The sequence below is a fragment of the Orycteropus afer genome, unplaced genomic scaffold (genome assembly GCF_000298275.1).
Source record: "Orycteropus afer afer isolate SDZICR_OR568_19922 unplaced genomic scaffold, OryAfe1.0 scaffold00082, whole genome shotgun sequence".
Classification (NCBI taxonomy): Eukaryota; Metazoa; Chordata; class Mammalia; order Tubulidentata; family Orycteropodidae; genus Orycteropus; species Orycteropus afer.
In genome coordinates this window covers 6,968,901-6,990,446 of record NW_006921669.1, presented here as the reverse complement: position 1 = coordinate 6,990,446, position 21,546 = coordinate 6,968,901, and the positions used below count along the sequence as shown (strand labels likewise).

The 21,546-nt window shown below is 45.0% G+C and overlaps 1 protein-coding gene across 1 annotated transcript in view; it reads right to left on the bottom strand.

Moving 5' to 3' along the window:
• Window positions 1-392: 392 nt before the first annotated feature.
• Window positions 393-21,546, bottom strand: part of VTI1A (vesicle transport through interaction with t-SNAREs 1A) — a 440,444-nt gene continuing 419,290 nt past the window's right edge. Inside the window, exon 9 of the mRNA XM_042781041.1 lies at window positions 393-486. Within this exon, the coding sequence (XP_042636975.1) occupies window positions 393-486 (94 nt within the window). The remainder of the gene's footprint in view (window positions 487-21,546) is intronic.

Here is a 21,546-nt window from a genome sequence, read left to right as displayed (position 1 = left end):
TGACAGCCAGCCAGCCACCCATCAGAAGCTCTGTGACTGACTCACTGTGCCCACTCCCAAACTGTGACCTCTAACATGTCCACAGTGCAAGGAGGTATGTCACAGGGGCTCTTTTGGCCAGTTGATGAAATGACCAAAAGCCAAATAAACACTTCCCTTCCCCTATATAAAGAGCAAATCTGGGTGAAGACAAACCTAAAAGAGGAAATCAACCCACATGCAAACAGGAATAGAAACATTTTTTACACTCTTTGTGCTTCTGCTGCACACGCAGTGGTGAGGGAGGGAGGGTCACAGGGCCTGTCAGTGCAGAAGAGTGATTCATGTGACCATTTTGTCTTAATTACGCAGAACAAGCTGTTGTTGCTGTTTATCAAGGGGCAGCAGATACATCAGTGTCTTCTGACAGAAAAAGTAATCGCCATCAGGATGGTGATGACCACGATGACTGCCAGGATGGCCACCAGAATGCGGTTCTGGATGATTCTAGGGGAGAGCAGAGGGAGAGGAAAGATTACACAGATAAACCAGAGAGCATCTGCTGAAGATCATCCAAGATCAGGCGGCCAATCAAACGCGCGTGGCGCAGTGGGGATGAGGAGCCTGGGGCGAGAGTGTGTGTGTGTGAGAGAGAGAGATGTGTGTGAGAGAGAGACGTCAAAGAGATGTGAGAGAGAGAGATGTGTGTGAGAGAGAGACGTGAAAGAGATGTGAGAGAGAGAGATGTGTGTGTGTGTGCATGTGTATAAGAGAGAGACAGAGAGAAGGAAAGAGGGAAAGACGTGAGAACAGGCAGCTTTTTGGTTCTCCAAAGAGGCAGGAGGAAAGGAAAGGAATGACTGGGTGTTGCCGTGTCGCACTGAGAGAAATGCTTATCGCCAAGCAGAGTGAATCAAATGGCTTTCTAGGCTCTAAGAACCATGCAGTCTCTTAAGTGATCAAGGGCCCCATGTGAGCTTCTTTTTAATTTAAAATGTGAGACGAGGCTCATTTTTGGCAGCATTTCCTATTAAAGCGAGAGACTCCAAGGAAACACATGTCAGTAAGGTACTTACCTGTACAAAAAATACCCAGGGAAAAGTAAAAGCAAGAATCAGGAAGAAAAGGATGGGATTAAGAAGCAAGTGTTCAAACTTGCAGTTTAGGCTGCAAAACCATCATCTGTCACCATTGGCTCACGCTCGCTTACGCCAGGAGGAAATATCACGTTTGCTCCGTAGCAAAAAGATGGCAATGAGATCTAATACAAAGCCCCGGGTGCTGCCTCAGCATTTGCGGGTGGCCCTCCCCGCTGGGTCCCTAACCCCCTGGGTTCTGGCTCTGCGAAAAGCTGATGGGTCCTGAGAACTCAGAACCACAATGGAGGCAGGCATTCAGGATGCCTGCAGACCGCGTCTCCTGAAGCCGTTTCATAATTTGTCACCTCATTCTGGGAAGAGGCTGAACATCATAAGGCTTTGTTGAGACTTTCAAAGGGAACCCAGGTCAAACAGCCTCAGCCACGCTCACTGCTCTCAGAGAACCACACACAAGTAGAGTGGCTGGCAGCCGAGCCGGTCTCCATCCAGCTAGAGCCCAATGCAGCCACCCTCCAAGTACCAAGCAGAAAAAGACCTGCTGCCTTACTGGAGACAGAACATTGGACAGGGGTCTTCCAGAGGAAAGAACAAGATGGGATTAAGCCAGGATGCTGGTTTAACAAAGACTCCACCCTCCTTTGTATTTTTTTTTTGTTATTTAAAAAACTGTATTGTGGTAAAAGTTATATAACAAAACACTTTCCATTTCCATTATTTCTGTGTGTACACCAGAAGTCTGGCGGTTCAAACCCACCAGCCACTCCTCGGAAGGAAGATGGGGCAATCTACTTCCGTAGTGATACTGCCTCGGAAACCCAAGGAGGGGTCGCTATGAGTCGGGTCCGACTCGACGGCACATAACAACAACAACAACAACAACACTTTAGTGGTATGAATGCCATTCACCATGCCATGCAACCACCAACACTATCTGTTTCCATATCCTTCATCAACCTTAATATAAGGCCAATACCCCTGAAACAGTAACGCCACCTTCCCGCCTCCCCCACCCCTTGGTAGCCACTGATGAACTATGGTCTCTGTGCATTTCACTACTCCAGATATTTCACCTAACTGGGATCAACCAATAACACAACAAACCCACTGCCATTGCGTCAATTCCGACTCATAGCAATCCTCATTGGGCTTCTAAGGTGGCAAATCCTTACAGAAGCAGATTGCCGCATCTTTCTTCCATGGAGGAGCTGGTGGGTTTGAACTACCAACCTTCTGGTTAGCAGTCAGATGCCTTTGACTACTAACCACTGTGTCACCAGAGCTCCTTATATTGACCCCTTCTTGTCTAACTTATTTCACTCAGCATGATGTTTTCAAGGTTTATCCAGGTCGTAGCATGGATCAGAACGTCGTTTCTTTTTATGGATGAATACTATCTCCTTACATAGTACTACTGTATGCATTTTGTCTAATCATTCGTCTGTTGATGGACATGTGTGTTGCTTCCACCTTTTAGGTACTGAATGGTGAACACTGGGGCGTGAGCATCTGTTGGAGTCCTTGCTTTCAAGTTTTGGGTATATCCCCAGGAGTGGAATTGCTGGCTAGTTTGCATCTTCATCATAAAATACATCTTAAAATACATCTTTGCAGGTTCTTCGTCATCTTTTCTCGCTTCTGCAGGAGCTTATTTCCTGGAAGGATGATGGCATCGTATTGCAGTTTTAGTCTAGTTCCTCCACATTCGCAGCTCCCTCTCTGACTCCTCACCGGCCCCCCCAACCTACATGGATGGATGGGAGCTGTCACATCAGACAAACCCACTCCCTTGTGGCCCCCTAAAAGGACTAGCCCCCTCTCCTCCTGACAGGTTACAAAATGACCACATTTGCTGACACGTCTTCCGCAAAACCGCGTCAGTGCCTGTGTCCACTTTCCTCGCAGGAGATGAATGGGCCGCTTCGTTCTCATTTATCACGGGAGGCTCAGCTAAGATCTGTCTCGTTTATTTCTTCCCTTCCCCACTAGAAAGGCTGTGCCCCCACATTAATTCTTCTGCGATGACAGCTAATTCCGATTTAACAGGCCGTATTTACTCCGAAGGTAGGAAGATTCTCTGTCCCCCAAAATACATAAATAAAAATGGACCATCATGGCTCATTAAAGTGAAGCTAATTATGAACACTGATTGGTGCTACTTGGTGGCTCAATTTAAAACCCAAACAGATTTCTCCCCCTTTTCCCTGGAAGGGGCAGAAGTCTTCATGACACTCCCTCCATACTCCTCTGGCCCAAGTCTCTGTCAATGTCTCTGTTTACTATCATCCCCCTCCTCAGACCTGCAAAGGAAATCAGCAAAATTGAAACTCAGCAGTGAAACAGATTAAAAGCATGAAAACGCTTTCAAATCATGCCTTAAGTAATACATGGTAATGTGTCTCTTGCAGCTTGGTTGACAACCACTTTATCTGTGGGTTGAGGGCCCCCAGGCATCCCTGATGCTAATTTACAAAGGATTAACTGTGGGTGTTACTTGTTTAATCTGAGACAAGGTTGAAAAATGAATACACAGGAATCAAACCCTCAACCCTTGCCTGCCTTCCCAATTAGGCTTCCCTCATTTCCAGCCAACGAGCAATGCACTACCCCCGATCTTCCCTCACAGCTTGTGTGTTTAATTTACTGAGCACACACCCGGCCCCTGGCCCCCAAACGGCTGCACCTCAGTGCTGCCTCTCAGGGGTTCGGCAAGACCAAACCTTCCATGCCCTCCGTCAGGTGTGCACAGAGCCAGCTGCTTGCCCTCGCAGGCCCCTCTCCAGCTTCTGAGGACTTAGCTGTGTGGACAAGGCAGGAGTCACCTCTAGAGCGCCAGCCACAGGCTGGCCTTTGCTTTCAAACCAAAAGCCAAGCCATTGGCTACGGAGCCGACTCTGAGTGTCAGAGGAGAACTGCGCTGTACTAGCTTTCAGTGGTTGGCTTTCCGGACGTAGATCACAGGTCTTTCTTTCGAGGACCCTCTAACCCGTCCATTAGCAGCTGAGTGAGTTAACTGCTTGCACTGGACAGGGACTCCTCAAAAGGCTGGCAGATACTTGGGATGAAAGAGATCAAGGGGCAAAAAAGAGCTGGAACAAGAGGGGTTGAAAGTGAGCTTGACTCTGGTCAGACCATCAACCCAACTTCGAATCTCAAAGGTGTTGGGCAGAGACAGTCCCTGTAAGGACCAGAATGGCTCCCTGAGACATGCAAATGGGCTGCCAGTTCGAACCCACCCAGCAGCTCCACGGAAGAAAGTCCTGGCTGTTTGAGTCCATCAAGACTGTTGTGAGGTGGCGAGGATGCTCTACGCTATAGCGTCTTAACATGTAACAGAAGGAAACATGCCTGGTCCTGCGCCATCTCCACAATCGTTTCCATGTTTGGGCCCGTTGTCATAGCCACTGCGTTAAACCATCTTTGTGAGGGGCTTTCTGTTTTCCACTGACCCTCCACTTTACAGTAAAGATTATAGCCGAGAAAACTCTACGGAACCATTCTACTCAGTAACACAACGGACTGTCAGAAATCTGAATCAACAAAGCAGCAGAGGACTCGGTTTAATGACCAGGAAAGTGAGCTGCTGGGGCCTCTGAGTGGACAGGGCTGAGACACTTTGGAAGGGGAACAAAGGCTGGTACTGGTGGGTCGCATGTGAGGAAAACTAGAGGACAGTCACTGCCGGGGGCTGCCAGCCCATATTGCTTGAGATAGGCAAGGCAGGAAGGAGCAGAGTTCGGAGTGAACCAGAAAAATGAGGCAGGAAGGGGATTCCCCAGCTACTGAGCCCCAGAAAGAACTTGGGGACAACCCAAAGCAACTTCTTTCTCACTTTGGGCAAGGGGGGAGCTTTATGTTCAAGCAGGGGTGCAGCAAGCAGTCTTAATCTCCTTTTTGAAAATGCAAAGTGTGTTTACCCAGTAAATAATTTAAGAAAGAATATACACTTGAAAGACGACATCCATCGAAACAGCCAGGCTAAATTGCCTCCAGGCAAAACTTGTGCATTTGCATGCTGCATTCTATTAAGTGAGCACACTGTGACTTTAAAAGAATGCAGAGCCAAATTAAAAGGAATGTGGGCCCGAAACATCAAGGATCCTCCAGGTTTACATTATGAATCACAGTGCTGTTGATACAAGATGAATTAACCATTTACTTTGAGGCTGAACTCACAAAGTACTATTGAACATACTGATCCCCGTGTGGGACCCAGGGAGTGGCTAATCTTTCCATTGCCAGTCTCCTCCCCCTCTGGAAACAAGCTACTGCGTGTGGCAGCCGGAATCCGAGAAGACTGGGTAAAGCGAAGGAGGCAGGAGCCGCACCTGGCAAAACTCTCTGCGCTGGTTCCAGGAGTCAGGAATTCCACTGTGGCAGCCATCACCATCGCTGGCCTTCTCCAGTCCTTCTAGGCACAGACTGCACTGACTTGCCCCTTGCTGATAGGCGTGGCCATGTAACTTGCTCTGGCCAATGAAATGTGAGCAATAGTGCTGGGTGTCACTTCCGGGTGGAGCCATTAAACTGCTAGTGCTGGACTCTCCTTCCCTTGCTACTCAACAGCACCAAACAGTAACAAGTTCCAGGGGCTGTACTGGTGGTTCAGTGGTCGAATTCTCTGCCCTCCCTGTGGGAAATCTGAGTTCGATTCCCAGCCAATGCTGACTGTCAGTGGAGGCCCGTGAATGCTCAACATGTATCAGCGGAGCTTGTAGACTAAGGCGGACTGGGAGAGCCCTGGTGACCTACTTTCTGAATGAAAATCTTGGGGAGCACAACAGTCTGATCTGCCACTGAGCCTGGAGGTGGCTCAGGACTGAGCAACGTTTCAGTCCACTGTTCCTGGGGTCACCATGAGTCAAGGGCCAACTCGAAGGCAACCAGGAACAACAACGACATGTCCTAGGCAGTGTAGACCCCTACTCAGGGGCAGATTACCCAATAAGCAAGATAAGCACGGACTTACTTGTGCTACTTACTAATCTGTAGCGGTAAACCCGCACTTACCTTGCTTACGGGGGTGCTCCACCCCTGTCAGGGACTGTAAATTTGAGAAGAGGCTTTGATTCTGTAGGAAGGTGCTGTGGGTTTGGGAGAGAGACAGATGCCAGCCATGCCTAGAAGCAGAATCTTTGATGTGATGGAAAAAATGTGAAATTGCTCACTGCCGGTTAGTAAGGAAGCACATGTAGGCACGTGCTCACCTTGCTTATTGGCTAATCAGTTACCGTTGCCACTGCCTGGAGCCCTGAGTCATCACACGGAGGACTGCCCTGGGGATTCATCTGGACTCAGTAGGAATCTGTACTGTCAATGAGATTTAGAGGCATTATCTAGCCAAGTCAAACGAAACTCTATTAATGTAGTCCAGTGGCCAATGTAAGATGAAGCTGATTACATTTTCTTTCCTTTCCTTAAGAATAAGGTTTTTGCCTCCTGGTTTTCCAAAGCTGGGATTCCTTTATGTCCTACTTGATCGTAACACTTTTCACTGAAGAATCAGGGGCTTCTTCCAGCTGGACCCAGTGCCACTGTGTATGGATGAATGATGGTATCACACATAATGCTTCTGTAAGCCCAGCTAAGCCCTCTGCTGCCTGTGCACAGCAGACCTATGTTGGCCATGTTTATTTCTCTATTCTAAATACCCGACGCTACCTCTGGTTACAAGGGTAGAGCTGTGACCTAGGCTAAGATGGTTAGTGCATTCCATATCCTACATTCCACGGTGATTGGATGAGGAGTAGGGATGTGACTTAGTTGAGTTCAATAGAATGTCAGAACCTTTGCCTGGAGTGCTGGGCCATCAGGACAGGGTGGTGTGTAGATGTAAGGCCTGTATCTGTTGCAGCCATTTTGTTTCCATGTGGGAAGCCAGCCTAATAAGAAGGATGCTGACCAATGTAGGACAGCAGAGTTGAAAGAATGACAGAGAAATGAAACCTCAGTCCTGAAGACATGGTGAACTTCTAGACCAGGCCACCCTTCCTCTGCACTTGCAGTTACATGAGAAAACAAATTAACTTTATTTTTCAAGACAGTTATTTGTGACCATAAGCCCTTTTAGGGTGGTTCACCCAAGTTCCAAGGCCATATTTTCCAACTGCTGATCCTTCTTTGTTTCCAACTTTTGCATTCCAACCACCAGTAATTATCAATGCATCTTGATAGCATGTTAGATCGATTTTAGCATGCGGAAGTTGATAAAAATCTTCAGTTTCTTCATCTTTGGCATTAGTGGTTAAGGCATAAATTTGAATAACAGTCATATTAACTTGTCTTCCTTGTTGAGAGAAGGATGAGGCACTCTGCTTCCATAAAGATTTACAGCCTTGGAAACCCTCTGCGGCAGTTCTACTGTCCTACAGGATCTCCCCCGTAGGCATATGGATGTTATCCTGTCACTGACAGTGTTGTACTTCAGGATACATCTTGAAATGTTCTTTTTGATGATGAAAGCAATGTCATTCCTTTTCAGTTTGTCATTTCTGGCACAGCAGACCATATGACTACTGTCTGATTAAATATGAGCAGTACCATCGTCAGCTCTGGTGGCATGGTTCCTAAGGCATCTGAGTATTAACTGGAAGGTTGGTGGTTCAAACCCACCAGCTGCTCCATGGAAGGAAGATGGGGCAATCAATCTCCTTCTATAACGATTTACCGCCTCGGAAACCCAAAAGTCAGAATTGACTCGATGGCAGTGAAAGTTTGATGCCTAGGATATAGATCTTTATGCATTCCATTTCACTTTTGACAACTTCCAAGTTTCCTGGACATTAACAACCTGCTATACACACATGATGGTGGCTCTGGTAGCATAGTGGCTAAGGCACTTGACTGCTAACCAGAAGGCTGGCGGTTCAAACCCACCAGCCACTCCTGGGAAGGAAGATGGGGCAATCTACTTCCGTAGTGATACTGCCTCGGAAACCCAAGGAGGGGTCACTATGAGTCGGGTCCAACTCAACGGTATGTTAACAACAACAACAACAACATACACACATGATACAACCTTGCTTGCTGAAAGTAAAGAGGACTTGCACCACTAACTGATGAAGATCAAAGACTATAGTCTTCAGTATGGATTACGTACCTCAACATAAAGAAAATAAAAATCCTTACAAATGGACCAATAAGCAATGTTCTGGTTACCTAGTGCCACTCTGACAGAAATATACCACAAATGGGATGGCCTTAACAAACAGGAGTTTACATCAAGATAAGTGGAGAAAAGATTGAAGTTGTCAAGGATTTTACTTCACTTGGATCCACAATCAACACCCAATCAAGAAATCAAACAAGATATTGCATTGGGCAAATCTACTGCAGAAGATCTGTTTAAAGAGTTAAAAAGCAAATATGTCACTTTGAAGACTAAGGTGCGCCTGACTCAAGGGATAGTATTTTCAGTTGATTCGTATGTATGAGAAAGCTGGACAATGACCAGGGAAGGCTGAAGAGGAATTGATGCACCTGAGTTATAGTGTTGGTGAAGAATATTAAATGTATCATAGACTGCCATGAAAAGTAATACATCTGTCTTTGAAGAAGTACAGCCCTCTTACCCCTCAAAAGTGAGGATGGCAAGACTTTGTTTCACGTACTTTGGACATGTTACTGACAGGTTCCAGTCCCTGGAGCAGGACATCATGCTTGGTAAAGTACAGGGTCAATGAAAAAGAAAAGTACCCTCAACAGGATGGACTGACACAATGGCCACAACAATGGGCTCAAACACGACGACTGTGAGGATGGTGCGGGACCGGGCAGAGTTCCATTCTGTGAACTGGAAGCGCCACTCGCTGACAGAAGATCACAAATCTCTCCTGGAAGAAGTGCAGTTGGATGGTTCTTGGAAGTGAGAATGGCTAGACTTCATCTCATCTACTTTGGTCATATTGTCAGAAGGGACCTTTTCCTGTAGAAGGACGTCATGCTTGGTAAAGAGGAGGATCACCAAAGGAGGAGAAGGCCCTCAAGGAGATGCACTGACACATATACAATGATGGGCTCCGTGTAGCAAGGATTGTGAGGCTGGCACAGGACTGGGCAGGGTTTCATTATGTCATACACAGGGTTGCTATGAGTTGGAGTTGACTTGACGGCACCTAACAACAACAACAACAGTATCACCCTGGTCCCAAAACCAAGTCCTTAATCTGTAACAAACTTTCTCACCTTTTCCAAGAAGCATTCCCTGACCAAGTCCCCATTCTCCCCCTGTATTTTCTGTGTGTCTCTCATACCACTACACTTACCACATGGTTTTATGATTTTTCTGTTTCTGTGTAGGTTTCTCCATTAAAAAGTGGAGTTTCTGGGGTCTGAATCTCCTTTGCCTTTTGTATCTTTAGTGCCTACCACAGAGCCCGGCATGCATGTCCCAAAAGATGCTTGTAGGATGAGTGAAAGAGAAAATATAACATCTACCTACATGTGCTCACCTGAAGGTTCAGGTAACACTTCTTCTGGTTTCCAAGGGCTGGTCATAGACAAGCACAGATTTAGGATTTAGCTATTAGCCACCCTCCCATTAAGGATGCTAGCAGTGTCCAAACTCTTTCACAAACCTGCATTCATTAGCTGGAGGGTGCATGACACTCTACAGGTTCAGCAAGATGCCTTGTACATGACTTCCTGGCTGGCCGACAGACCTGAATAATGATGCTCACCCTTTGGGGTCTGACAGAACAGTAATAATTGGCAGGACAATTAAGCAACCACATGTGAGCAGAGGATAAACACTGAGCCAAAGGAGCTTATACCTGCTTTTCTCTAGGCCCTTCCCCAAAACAAGGGTCAAAAGAAAGGCTTTCCAAGTTCTGAACTCAATTCAATGTTAGTATTCACTAGAAAGAAATGAAAACAGGAGTAGGGGGGAATGGTTAATTGTCATCAGTCTTGAATGCTAATTTTAATTTGAAGCATTATTTTCAAGGATGGGCACATGGCAGCTTCTGAGCTAGAGATATGTGGTCATCATGCCACTTGGTAATACCCACTTGTTGACGTTTGATCCAAGAACTTTGGACTTGCCAACTTCTATAAGTGTGTGAGCCATTCTCCTAAGATAAATTTCTCTCTCTCTCTCTCTCTCTCTCTCTCTAAGCTTTACTGGTTTTGTTTCTCTAGAGAACCCAGTCTAACACACCACTCAAGGTCTTCTATGTCCTGCATCTCTGGAGAACTTTCCAGTCCCATCCTGGGAATTCAGGTGGCATTGACCTCAGTCTAGGATTCCAGAGATGGATATATGACCTAGGCAGGCCCAAGCAATTACAGCTTTTGATCCCTTGTGTGTTGCTATGATGATGAAGCTATACCACCAGTGTTTCAAACAACAACAGTGTCACCTTGACGGACAGCATTCAGTAGAGCTTCCAGACTAAGACAGATGAGGAAGAAAGCCTGGTAATCCACTTCTTAAAATTAGACAATGAAAATCGTACAGATGACAACAGGATATTGTCCAATAGAGCATTAGAAGATGGCGCAAGACGGGGCAATGTTTCACTGTCATTCAGAAGGTTTTCATGAGCCACAGCTGATGGAATAGTAACTTTCAACAACAATCCTTTCCACAACCATTTGTTTAGGAATTGGCATGTGACCCAAGCCAGAGAGACTCACTTGGGATTTTTTCCTGGAAAATCAAGAAAAAGTGTCTACTGCATTGCAGTTACAAACCAAGTGGAATGCTGCTGGGGGCCACTCTTACCACCACGTAGAAGGGGAACCTCTCTGAAGGAAGCCAACACACAGGAACATTATGCCAAGAGATGAAGGAAAAAACCAACCAACAAACAAAAACCAACGAACCAGATTTTAGATGACATCATTCCAAACCCTGGATCCTGCTGAAATCTGAAGAAGCACACTTTAAATTCCTCAGTTATAAGAGCCAAAACATTCCTTTTTTGGGTTGAATTAAGTTGGCTGGAACTTCCCTCCCATTTAACTATACTCAGTTGGGCTTCATATGGACTGTTCTCCTTGTCTCCACATTGTCCCCATCTCTGTCTCTCACATCTCTGTGGATCTAGACAGAGCCTTCCTTCAAGGATAAGCTGGTCCCATATGGTTCCTCGGCAGCTCTCCATCACAATCTTCAGGACCTGTGGGTTCTTTCACAGCAGAATGAACATTACTATTCAGGAGTGAAGCAGGAAGCTGCCATGTTCCATAAGATACCCTCATGCCTTTGGGATAAACCATTTAAATAGGGAGAAATCAGATGTTATCTTGGGGCCAAACTATTCCACCATTATCAGTCATTAATAGGCCACATTTGCTGACATTGGTTTAGGTGTAGCCAGTCACCCAAGAGCCCCCAGGGGGTGGGAAGCTGGAGGCACAGGTTTTCACACTCAGAGATCTGAGCAAGCTTCCCAGCCAGGACAGTGGGCAGCCAGGAGCCAGTACTTGCGCTTGGCCACAGTTGGTCAGATCCCGACTGAAGAATAGATTAGCTTTACTGTAGCCCCAAATTTCTACTTAGTTTAACCAAACACCCAGAAGTAAACCAACTGCTGTCAAGTCGGTTCTCACTCATGGCGACCCGTGTGTATCAGAACACAACTGTGCTCCATGTTGTTGTTGTTATGTGCTGTCATAGAGTGTTTTTTTCCTCTTCCTTTCTGGTGAAAGTAGAAATGTTTATTTTTGGATAGATTTAAACATTTTATTTATCAACTTTTTTTTTTTGGTGTGTGATTTGAGTGAAATTTTACAGAGCAAATTGTTTTTCCTTTCAACGATTCATACGTATTTTGTTTTGTGACATTCATTGCAATCCCCACAATGTAACAGCACTCTTCCCAACTCTTCCCTGTGTTTACCATTCATCTCTCTTTCCTATCTCTTCCTGCCTTCTGAGGTTTATGCCTGGACGTATGCTATCCTTTTGATTTCATATGGTTGATTATTCTAAGGAACATGTACCTCCCTGGTCTTAATGTTCACCTTACAGGCCTTTCTATCATTTGGCTAGGAGCTCTGGTGGCATGGCACCTAAGGGACCTGACTGTTAATCAGAGGGCTGGAGGTTCAAACCCACCAGCCACTCCATGGAAGGAAGACTGGAAAATCTACTTCTGTAGAGATATTGCCTTGGAAACCCAATACTGCCTTGGAAACCCAAGGAGGGGTTGCTATGAGTCAGAATTGACTTGACGGCAGTGAGTTTTTTTTTTTTTTTGTATCATTTGGCTAAAAGTTGAGTCATGGGGGTGAGTTCCAGGCTTGAAGGGTGTCTAAGGACCACAGTCTTGGGGGTTTCACCAGTCTGCATCAGATCAGGAAGCCTAGTCTTTTCTTCCATAGGGTTTTTAACGGGTTCTCTTTTGGAAGTAGATTACCAGGCCTTTCTCCTGGGGCTCTCCTTAAGGGAAGAATCCAGCCGCCCTTTTGGTTAGCAGCTCCAGTACGTGGGCCACCCAGGGACTCCTTTAATGTAACGGGGTCAGAAAACTTCTATAAAGGGCCAGATTGTAAATATTTAGGCTCTGTGGATTATATGGGCGCTGTTGCAATGGTTCAACTTTGCCTTTGTAGTGAAAAAGCAGCCAGACACAAGACATAAATGAATGGGCATGGCTGTGTTCCAATAAAACTTTATTTATGGATCCTGGACTTTGAATTTCATATAATTCACATATTCTTCTTTTGAATTTTTTTTTTTTTTTTTTTAACCATTAAAAAACGTAAGAACTTTTCTTAGCTTCTAGGTTTTATAAGTAGAAGGCTGGCATTGGTCTGCTACCTGGGGGTTGCCTGCCCTTGTCCACAAGCCATAAGCTGGAGGACTGTGCTGGTCGTTGGACCATATACAGGTAGCATGGATGGATAGGGCAGGCCCAGCCATGTCCCTCCAAAGAAAAAGGAAAACACAGAGTCCCTGCCCTCTGGGAGCTTAGGGGTCACAATGAGTCACCCATGACTGAGGCCTGACAACAAAGACTGTAATTAGTGGACTGCCACCATTGTGACAATTTGAATGTGCCCACAATCCTGGATTTGCCTGGGTGACCTGGAGCAAGTCCCTCCGTGACACTTGGGGTTTTGGTTTCTGCCCAAACACAATCGGCCAACTCACCAACCACCTCAGGGAGAAGAGGATTAACTAATTAAAGCCACATCCCACTGAAATGGTAAAGCCCTGTGCATGCATGCAGTCAGCAGAGCGTTCTGGGAAAATAAATGGCAGCTCGGGAAAGTGAGAGGCACTGGTTGTCAGAGGCCAGAGGAGCTGCCTGGGAAACAGCCAGGGGCTGCTAGGGCAAGTTGAGGCAGGAGAGCACGGGCTGCAGCCTCCCCAGGCCAGCCAGGCTGCTTCTGCCCACAGATGGCTATCTCTCTGGCCCTCACTGACAGACTCCCCGGCAGCATGAGCCTTCTCTCCACGGTGGTAACATCAACATCAAAAGGGAAAGGAGAGTGTCCCATCGGCAGGCAGGCTCGGGGAATACCTTCCCAGCCTGGGAAGGCAGCCAACGAGCACCTGTCAGAGCCCACTGATAAGACTGATGAGTTTTCATCAGTGATGTGTAGTTACATTGCACTCTTTGCTGCCAAATGTGTACATCAAATTTCAGCTTGTGCACCACAGCCTCTACCATTCTTCAATGTGGACTCGGTGATGGCAGGGGCCCTGGAGGGAGGTTTGGCTGGCCATGGGCTTTCAGGTAAGATCAAGGCAGCTCGCTTCAATCACAGGGTTTGGAAGGAACTTAAAGAAAATTAAATAATGATGCTCTAGGAATGCAAGGTATACTTAATCCCTTACAGGTTTGCAAACTGCTTGAGTTGGAAATGGTTTCCATGACCTACTCTAGGTTCTTCATTTTGAAGCTGAGGGCCCTGAGGGCCTGAGAGGTGAAGGCATGTGCTAAGGGTCAGCCACTCAAGGGTACAGCCAGGTCTTCTGATCCCCCAGGCCCATTCTTGTTTCATGGTCACAGTCATTCTCATCCAACTAGCCAGTGCCACTGATAGCATCTACACATAATGGCAACTCAGAAACGTCTTCCACTAATAGGGATCATTCAATGAAATCAAGGAACATAACAACTATCAATGGTCCCCACCTCTTACCAAGTCCAAACCAATTCTAAACAAAAAACCAAAAAAAAAACCAAACTCACTGCTGTCAAGTCAGATCTGACTCATAGACCCCTCCCTGGGTTTCTGAGGCAGTATCTCTACCGAAGTAGATTGCCCAGTCTTCCTTCTGAGGAGTGGCCGGTGGTTTTGAACCGCCAGCCTTCTGGTTGGCAGTCAAATGCCTTAGGCACTATGCCACCAGAGATCCCAAACCAAGTCTAATTCTCTAGAAGATGAAAAGGGAGCATGAGATGATGAGAAAAGTAGTCCCAAACTCCAGGCCAAGGCTCAAGCAAGGAAAGGAAGGGGAACACAGAAGGCCTCTTTTTCTAGAAACCAAGATTATGTAATTAAAAGACTGCCCTTTTCTCTGCGATCATGTCCTCTCAACATTTTCAGTGTTAAAACGTCCTGTAACAGCAATGGCGGTAACAGATGGCACTTTTCTTTCCTTCTTTTTTTAAACGTCTATACTTGGCAAAATACAAGTGGACAATCCTCAATCATTCTTCTACTTTTTTAAAAAGTCTCAATCCAAGAAATCTGCAAGTGTGTGAAACTAGAACATTGCTCCTCGCTCTGCTCTTCGGTGATTGCTCAGCAGGGCCTTCTCCGGCTTGGTGCCCATGGTGATGGCAGCAACAACGTCAACTTCTATGCTGATGAACAAGAGGAACACCCATGGTAGCAGCTTCTCCCTACTGGGCACTTCATCGGGGCCAGGCACTGTTATGGTACTTTATACACGGTGCTTCAGCAAACCCGCACAACAACCCCATGAGGAGAAGACCATGCTGCTTGCTGCACAGAGGAGATACCTGAAGCCTCAACCACCTTTCCAGCCTCATCTTCACCACAGCAGGGAAGAGAAATTAGTGGTGATTCATTAAACCAGAAGGTCACATTCATTCCCAGGCTCTCCTCAGTTCTTTGGGTGGCAAACCTCTGATGTGTTCATTTTTATATCCTTCAAGGAGATGGTAATTGGGCACACAGGCTTATTTTTGTTGAAAGTACAGTACACTAATTAGTCCAAGTCAACCCTCTCTTTACTTAGTGCCTAATGTAGATACATAGGAAATTATTACATTAATTAACATTCATTATTATTCCATAGCACATTCCATCATCTTTCATCAGACAGCAGCACATTGGTTGTGTCTTTTCTGCCTTGTAAGGGACTTAACTGATCTTTTCTAAGTAACTGTGTCATCACCTGATTCCTCAACAGAATTGGGGGCAGAGAGAAGGGCAGTCATTTTCTGGAGGCTGCTCACCAGTGACCTGGTATCACATGACTTTTTATGACTCCTAGGAGCTTTGGTGGCATAGTGCCTAAGGCATCTGACTGCTAACCAGAAGGCTGGTGGTTCAAACCCACCAGCCACTCCTCAGAAGGATAGTTGGGCAATATACTTCCATAGTGATACTGCCTTGGAAACCCAAGGAGGGGTCGCTATGAGTCAGGTCCGACTTGACGGCAGTGAGTGAATGAGTGTGATCATAAAAAATATCATACAGGTGAGGGCATATGCTATACAAAAATTTTAGGTCTGCTTAAGATTTAACTTAATCTACCTCTTGGAACAGAGGGCTAATAGAAAGTAAAGCACGTGGGAGAATTGTCTAGATTCACCATGTAATCTTCAGAAAAGATTAAGGCTCTCTGGTTTTGACTTCACCCATCTATCAGGGAGTTGAACTGTGTCCCCAAAAGAGTTATGTTGAAGCTCAAATACTCATTACCTGTGAATGTGACCTTGTTTGGAAAAAGTCTTTGAAGTTCACATGAGGTCAGACTGGATAGAGTGAGTTTTAATCCATTATGACTGGTGTCCTTATAAGAAAAGGAGAAGAGACAGACACAGAGGGAAGATGGTCATGGAAAAATGGAGGCAAAGACTGGAGAGATGCATCAGTAAGCCAAGGAATGCCTACGAATGCCAGAAACTACCAAAAGCTAGGAAAAGGCAAGGTAGGCTCTTCTCTCTAGTCTTCAGACTGAGCGAAGCCCTGACAACACCCCGATTCTGTGCAACTTTCAGTCTTTCAAACTGTGAAACAGTGAATTTCTGTTGTTTCAAGCCACCCAGTTTGGGGTACTTTGTTCCAGCAGCTCTAGGAAATGAGAGCACCCATGAAATAGTAGTAGAGGAATCCTGCCCAAGTATTCTCTGCCTGGGGTAGGGGACCCATGTAACTTCTAGACAGTCTGAAAAACACAATGTCTTTTTCTGTTTATGGCATACATGGCATCATTTAACCTTCATATTGACCCTTATTTATTAGGATTCACATCTGTCAAGATGACAGCTCAGACCCACTCAAGGAGGAGGGGAGACCCACTCTAGGCGTGGCCTTGGTAAAATTCTCAGCAGAAGGCAGACAGCCATTGGCATCTGTATGAGAACAGCCCCTTCCCCTGCCCCCAGCTTCTCACTATCACTTCCCCCAATGCTGATGGGTGCCCAGGATGATATGCCTGAGAGGGTTTCCCCTTTCCCACTGGGTCCTGCCCTTTACTGTGATGCAACATTACAGCCTCCTGGAACTAGAAACCCCTCTAGCTCTTTCCTGGCTGAGCCCCCCTCACCCCTGGGCTCCCCTGCTTTTCATTCTTCAGAGAACTATGGACCACAACCAGCCATCAGTCAGCCACTCTAATCTTTTGAGCCAAACTGTGTGGATTCAAATCCAGTATCTGTCATACACCAGCTGTGCCACCTTGGACAAGTTACTCCATTATTTCTCTTGATGCCTCAGTTAATGTATTGGTAAAATGAGGCTAATAAATGCAGTACCTCACTTAAAGAATGAAATAGAAAAAAAATGAGTTAACTCATGTGAAATGCTTTGATCAACACCTGGCAATAGTAACTTCCCAATAAATGACTATTATTACTATATTATTATAGTCACTCTACTACTCGTCTGTCAGTGTGTTGTAGGTGGCAGCATGTGTGTTGCTGTGATGCTGGAAGATGCCACCAGTATTTCAAACACCAGCAGGGTCGCCCATGGGGGACGGGCTCCAAGTAGCGCTTCCAGACTAACTCAGACTAGAAAGGAGGAGCTGGTAATCTTCTGAAAAAACTGCTCAGGGAGAACTTTACGAATTGCAGTGGAACACTGTCTGACATGGTGTCAGAAGATGAGCTCCTCGGGTTGGAAGGCACTCAAAATGTGACTGCGGAAGAGCTGCCTCTTCAGAGTAGCCAAACGGGAGCTCCGGTGACATAATAGTAGAGTGGACATTATGACATGCATGGAGGAAAGCTTTCAGGATCTTCATCTGCTGACGTGGCTTGACTCAAAATGAGAAGAAACAGCTCAAACATCCATTAATAACTGGAACGTGGAATGTATGGAGTATGAATCTAGGAAAATTGGAAGTTGTAAAAAATGAAATGGAATGCATAATCAATATCTTAGGCATCAGTCAGTTAAAATGGACTGGTATTGCCCATTTTGAACTGGACAATCACACAGTCTACTGTGCTGTTGTTGTTGTTAGGTGCCGTCGAGTCATTTCTGACTCATAGTGACCCCATGCACAGTGGAACAGAACACCACCCGATCCTGCGCCAGCTCCATGATCCTTGCTATACTCAATCCATCTTGTCGAAGGCCTTTGTCTCTTTTGTCAACTCCACCTTATCAGGCATGACATCCTTCTCCATGGAATGGTCCCCTCTGACAACATGACCAAAGCAGGTGAGATGAAGTCTGGCCATTCTCACTTCCTACTTTGAGAGCTTTCTAAGCTCAGTGACTCATCTTCTTCCTCTGTATTGGACAATGTTTCCAGACTATTCATAAAGTTGTGCAGTAATGTATCAGACAGTACTTCTCTGCTATTCATAAGGTTTTCCCTGGCCAATTCTTTGAGAAGTAGTTTCCTCCTTCTTCCTAGTTTGTCTCAGTCTGCAAGCTGGGCTGATACCTGTGCAACAGGTGCACCCCACTGGGTTTGAAACACCAGTGGCACAGCCTCAAGACTCAAAGCAACACGTCATCATAGTAGGACAAACCGATAGACAAGTTTGTCTTCCTTAGCTGTTGGAAACCTCTCCAACCACCCTTACCTGGGTTTTTGTTAGCTGAGAATGACAAACTGAAGAGGAATGGCAACACATTCATTGTCAAAAAGAACATTTCAAGATCTATCCTGAAGTACAATGCTGTCAATGACAGCAAAATATCCACATGCCTATCAGGAAGACTAGTTAATATGACTACTGTTCACATTTATGCACCAACCACTAAAACCAAAGATGAAGAAATTGAAGGTTTTTACCAACTTTTGCAGTCTGAAATTGATAACACATGTAATCAAGATGCATTGATAATTACTGGTGATTGGAATGTGAAAGGTGGAAACAAAGGAGGAGGACTGGTAGTTGGAAAATACGGCATTGGTGACAGAAATGATACTGGGAGAGTGAATGACAGAATTTTGCAACACTGATGACTTATCTATGCAAATACCTTTATTTAAAAAAAAAAAAATAATAATAAAGGTAAGTGTGTGGACCTGGCCAGAGAGAATACACAGTAATCAAATCAACTACGTATGTCAAAGGAGATAATGGAGAAGCTCAGTATCACCAGTCAGAACAAGGCCAGCGGCCGACTGCAGAATAGACCATCAATTGCTTATACACAAATTTAAGTTGAAGCTGAAAAACATTAAAACAAGTCCATGAGAGCCAAAATACGACCTTGCATACATCCCACCTGAATGTAGAGCTCATCTCAAGAACAGATTTGATGCACTGAACACTAATGACTCAAGACCAGATGAGTTATGGGATGTCGTCAAGGACATTACATGAAGAAAGCAAAAGGTCATAAAAAAGTAAAGGGGGGGGGGGAAGACCAAAATGGATGTCAGAAGAGATTCTGAAACTTGCTCTTGAACGCAGAGTAGATAAAGCAAACTTAAGAGCTGAGCAGTAGATTTCAAAGGGGGGCTAAAGAAGACAAAATAAAGTAATGAAATGTGCAAAGATGTGGAATTGGAAAACCAAAAGGGAGGAACATGTTCAGCACTTCTCAAGCTGGAAAAACTGATGGAAAAATTCAAGCCTTGAGTTGCAATATTGAAGGATTCTATGAGCAAAATCTTGAATGATGCAGGAAGCATCAAAAGATGGAAGGAATACACAGAATCATGGTACCCAAAAGAACTGGTTGATGTCAATCATTTCAGGAGGAAGCATATACTCAAGAACTGATGATACTAAAGGAAGAAGTTCAAGCTGCACTGAAGGATTTGGTGGAAAACAAGGCTCCAGAAATTGATGGAATACCCAGTGAGGTGTTTTCAACAAATGGAACCAACACTGGAAGCGCTCACTTGTCTATACCAACAAATTTGGAAGACAGCTACCTGGCCAACCTGTGCCCATTCCAAAGAAAGGTGATCCAACGGAATGCAGAACTTGTCAAACAATAACATTAATATCACACACAAGTAACATTTTGCTGAAGATAATTAAGAAGTGATTGCAGTAGTAGCTCAACAGGGAACTGCCAGAAATTTAATTCAGATTCACAAGGGATATCAATGCTGGTGTCAGATGGATATTGGCTAAAAGCAGATAAAACCAAAAATATGTTTATCTATATTTTATTGACTATGCAAAGGCATCTGACTGTGTGGATCATAACAAATTATGGATAACATTTCAAAGATTGGGAGTTCCAGAGCACTTAATTGTGCTCTTGTGGAACCTTTATGTAGACCAAGAGACAATCATTCAAACAGAACAAGGGGATACTGCATGGCTTAAAATCAGGAAACATATGCATCATGGCTGTATTCTTTCACCATACTTATTCAATCTGTATGCTGAGGAAATAATCAGAGAAGCTGGATTATATGAAGAAGAATGTGGCCATCAGGATTGGAGGAAGGGTCATTAACAACCTGTGATATGCAGATGACACAGCTTTAGTTGCTGAAAGCTAAAAGGACTGGAAGGATTTACCTACGAAGAACAAAAACTACAGATTTCAGTGTGGGTTACACCTCAACACAAGGAAAACAAAAGATCCTCACAACTAGAATAATAAACAATATCATGATATGTGGTGAAACAATTGACATCATCAAGGATTTCATTTTACTGAAACCAACAGTCAACGCCCATGGAAGCAGCAGGCAAGAAATCAAATGATGCATTGCATTGGGCAAATGTGCTTCAAAAGACCTCTCTGAAGTGTTAAACAAAGATATCAACTTTGAGTACTAAGGTGTGCCTGATTCAAGCCATGGTATTTTTGATTACATCATATGCATGAGAAAGCTGGACAACGAATAATGAAGACTGAAGAAGTGATGCCTTTGAATCATGAGGTTGGCGATGAATATTGAATATACCATGGACTGCAAGAACATACAAATCTGTGTTTGAAGAAGTACAACCAAAATACTCCTTAGAAGCAAGGCTGGCAAGATTTCATTCTCACATACTTTGGACATGTTATCAGGGGTGACCAGTTGCTGGAGAATGACAGCAAAAATGAGGAAGACCCTCAATGAGGTGGACTGACACAGTGGCTAAAACATGGGCTCGAACACAGCAATGATTGTGAGGACAGTGCAGGACTGGGCAGTGTTCATTCTGCTGTACACAGGGTCACTGTGAGTCAGAACCAAATTGATAGCACCTAACAACAACAAGTTGTTGCTGCCCTAGTGGGGCAGTGTTTAAGTGCTTGGCTACTAATGGAACAGTTGGTGGTTCAAACCCACCAGCCACTTGGTAGAAGAAAACTATGGCAGTCTGCTTCCATAAATATTTAAAACCTTGGAAACCCTATGGGGTGGTTCTACTCCGTATCACAGAGTCGTGTGAGTCGGAACAGACCCAGTCGCAATGATCTTGGCTTGAGTTTACTCTAGTTACTACCACTATTAACGATGCTGATGCTACTAACAGCAAAAACTATCATTACCCTGTCCCTGGGTGGTGCAAACATTTGTGCAATTGGCTGCTAACCAAAAGCCTAGCAGTTTGAGTCCATTTAGAGGCATGATGGAAGAAAGTCCTGTGGTCTCCTTGTAAAAAAATCCACCACCGGAGACCCTGGGGAGCACAGTTCTGCTCTGACACATGGGTCACCAGGACGCAGACCTGACTGGTGACTGGCTGGTGACTGTTTTTTTTTTTTAAATAATCCATCTTATTATTTTTGTTGTTGAAAATATACACAGCAGAAAATATACCAATTCAACAACTTGTGCATGTACATTTCAGTGACAGTGATTATGTTCTTCAAGTTGGATGGCAAATGGTTTTAATATTCCCATTCCACTGTTAGCCAGAAGTGCTTGAGGAGACAGGCCTGGGATTGG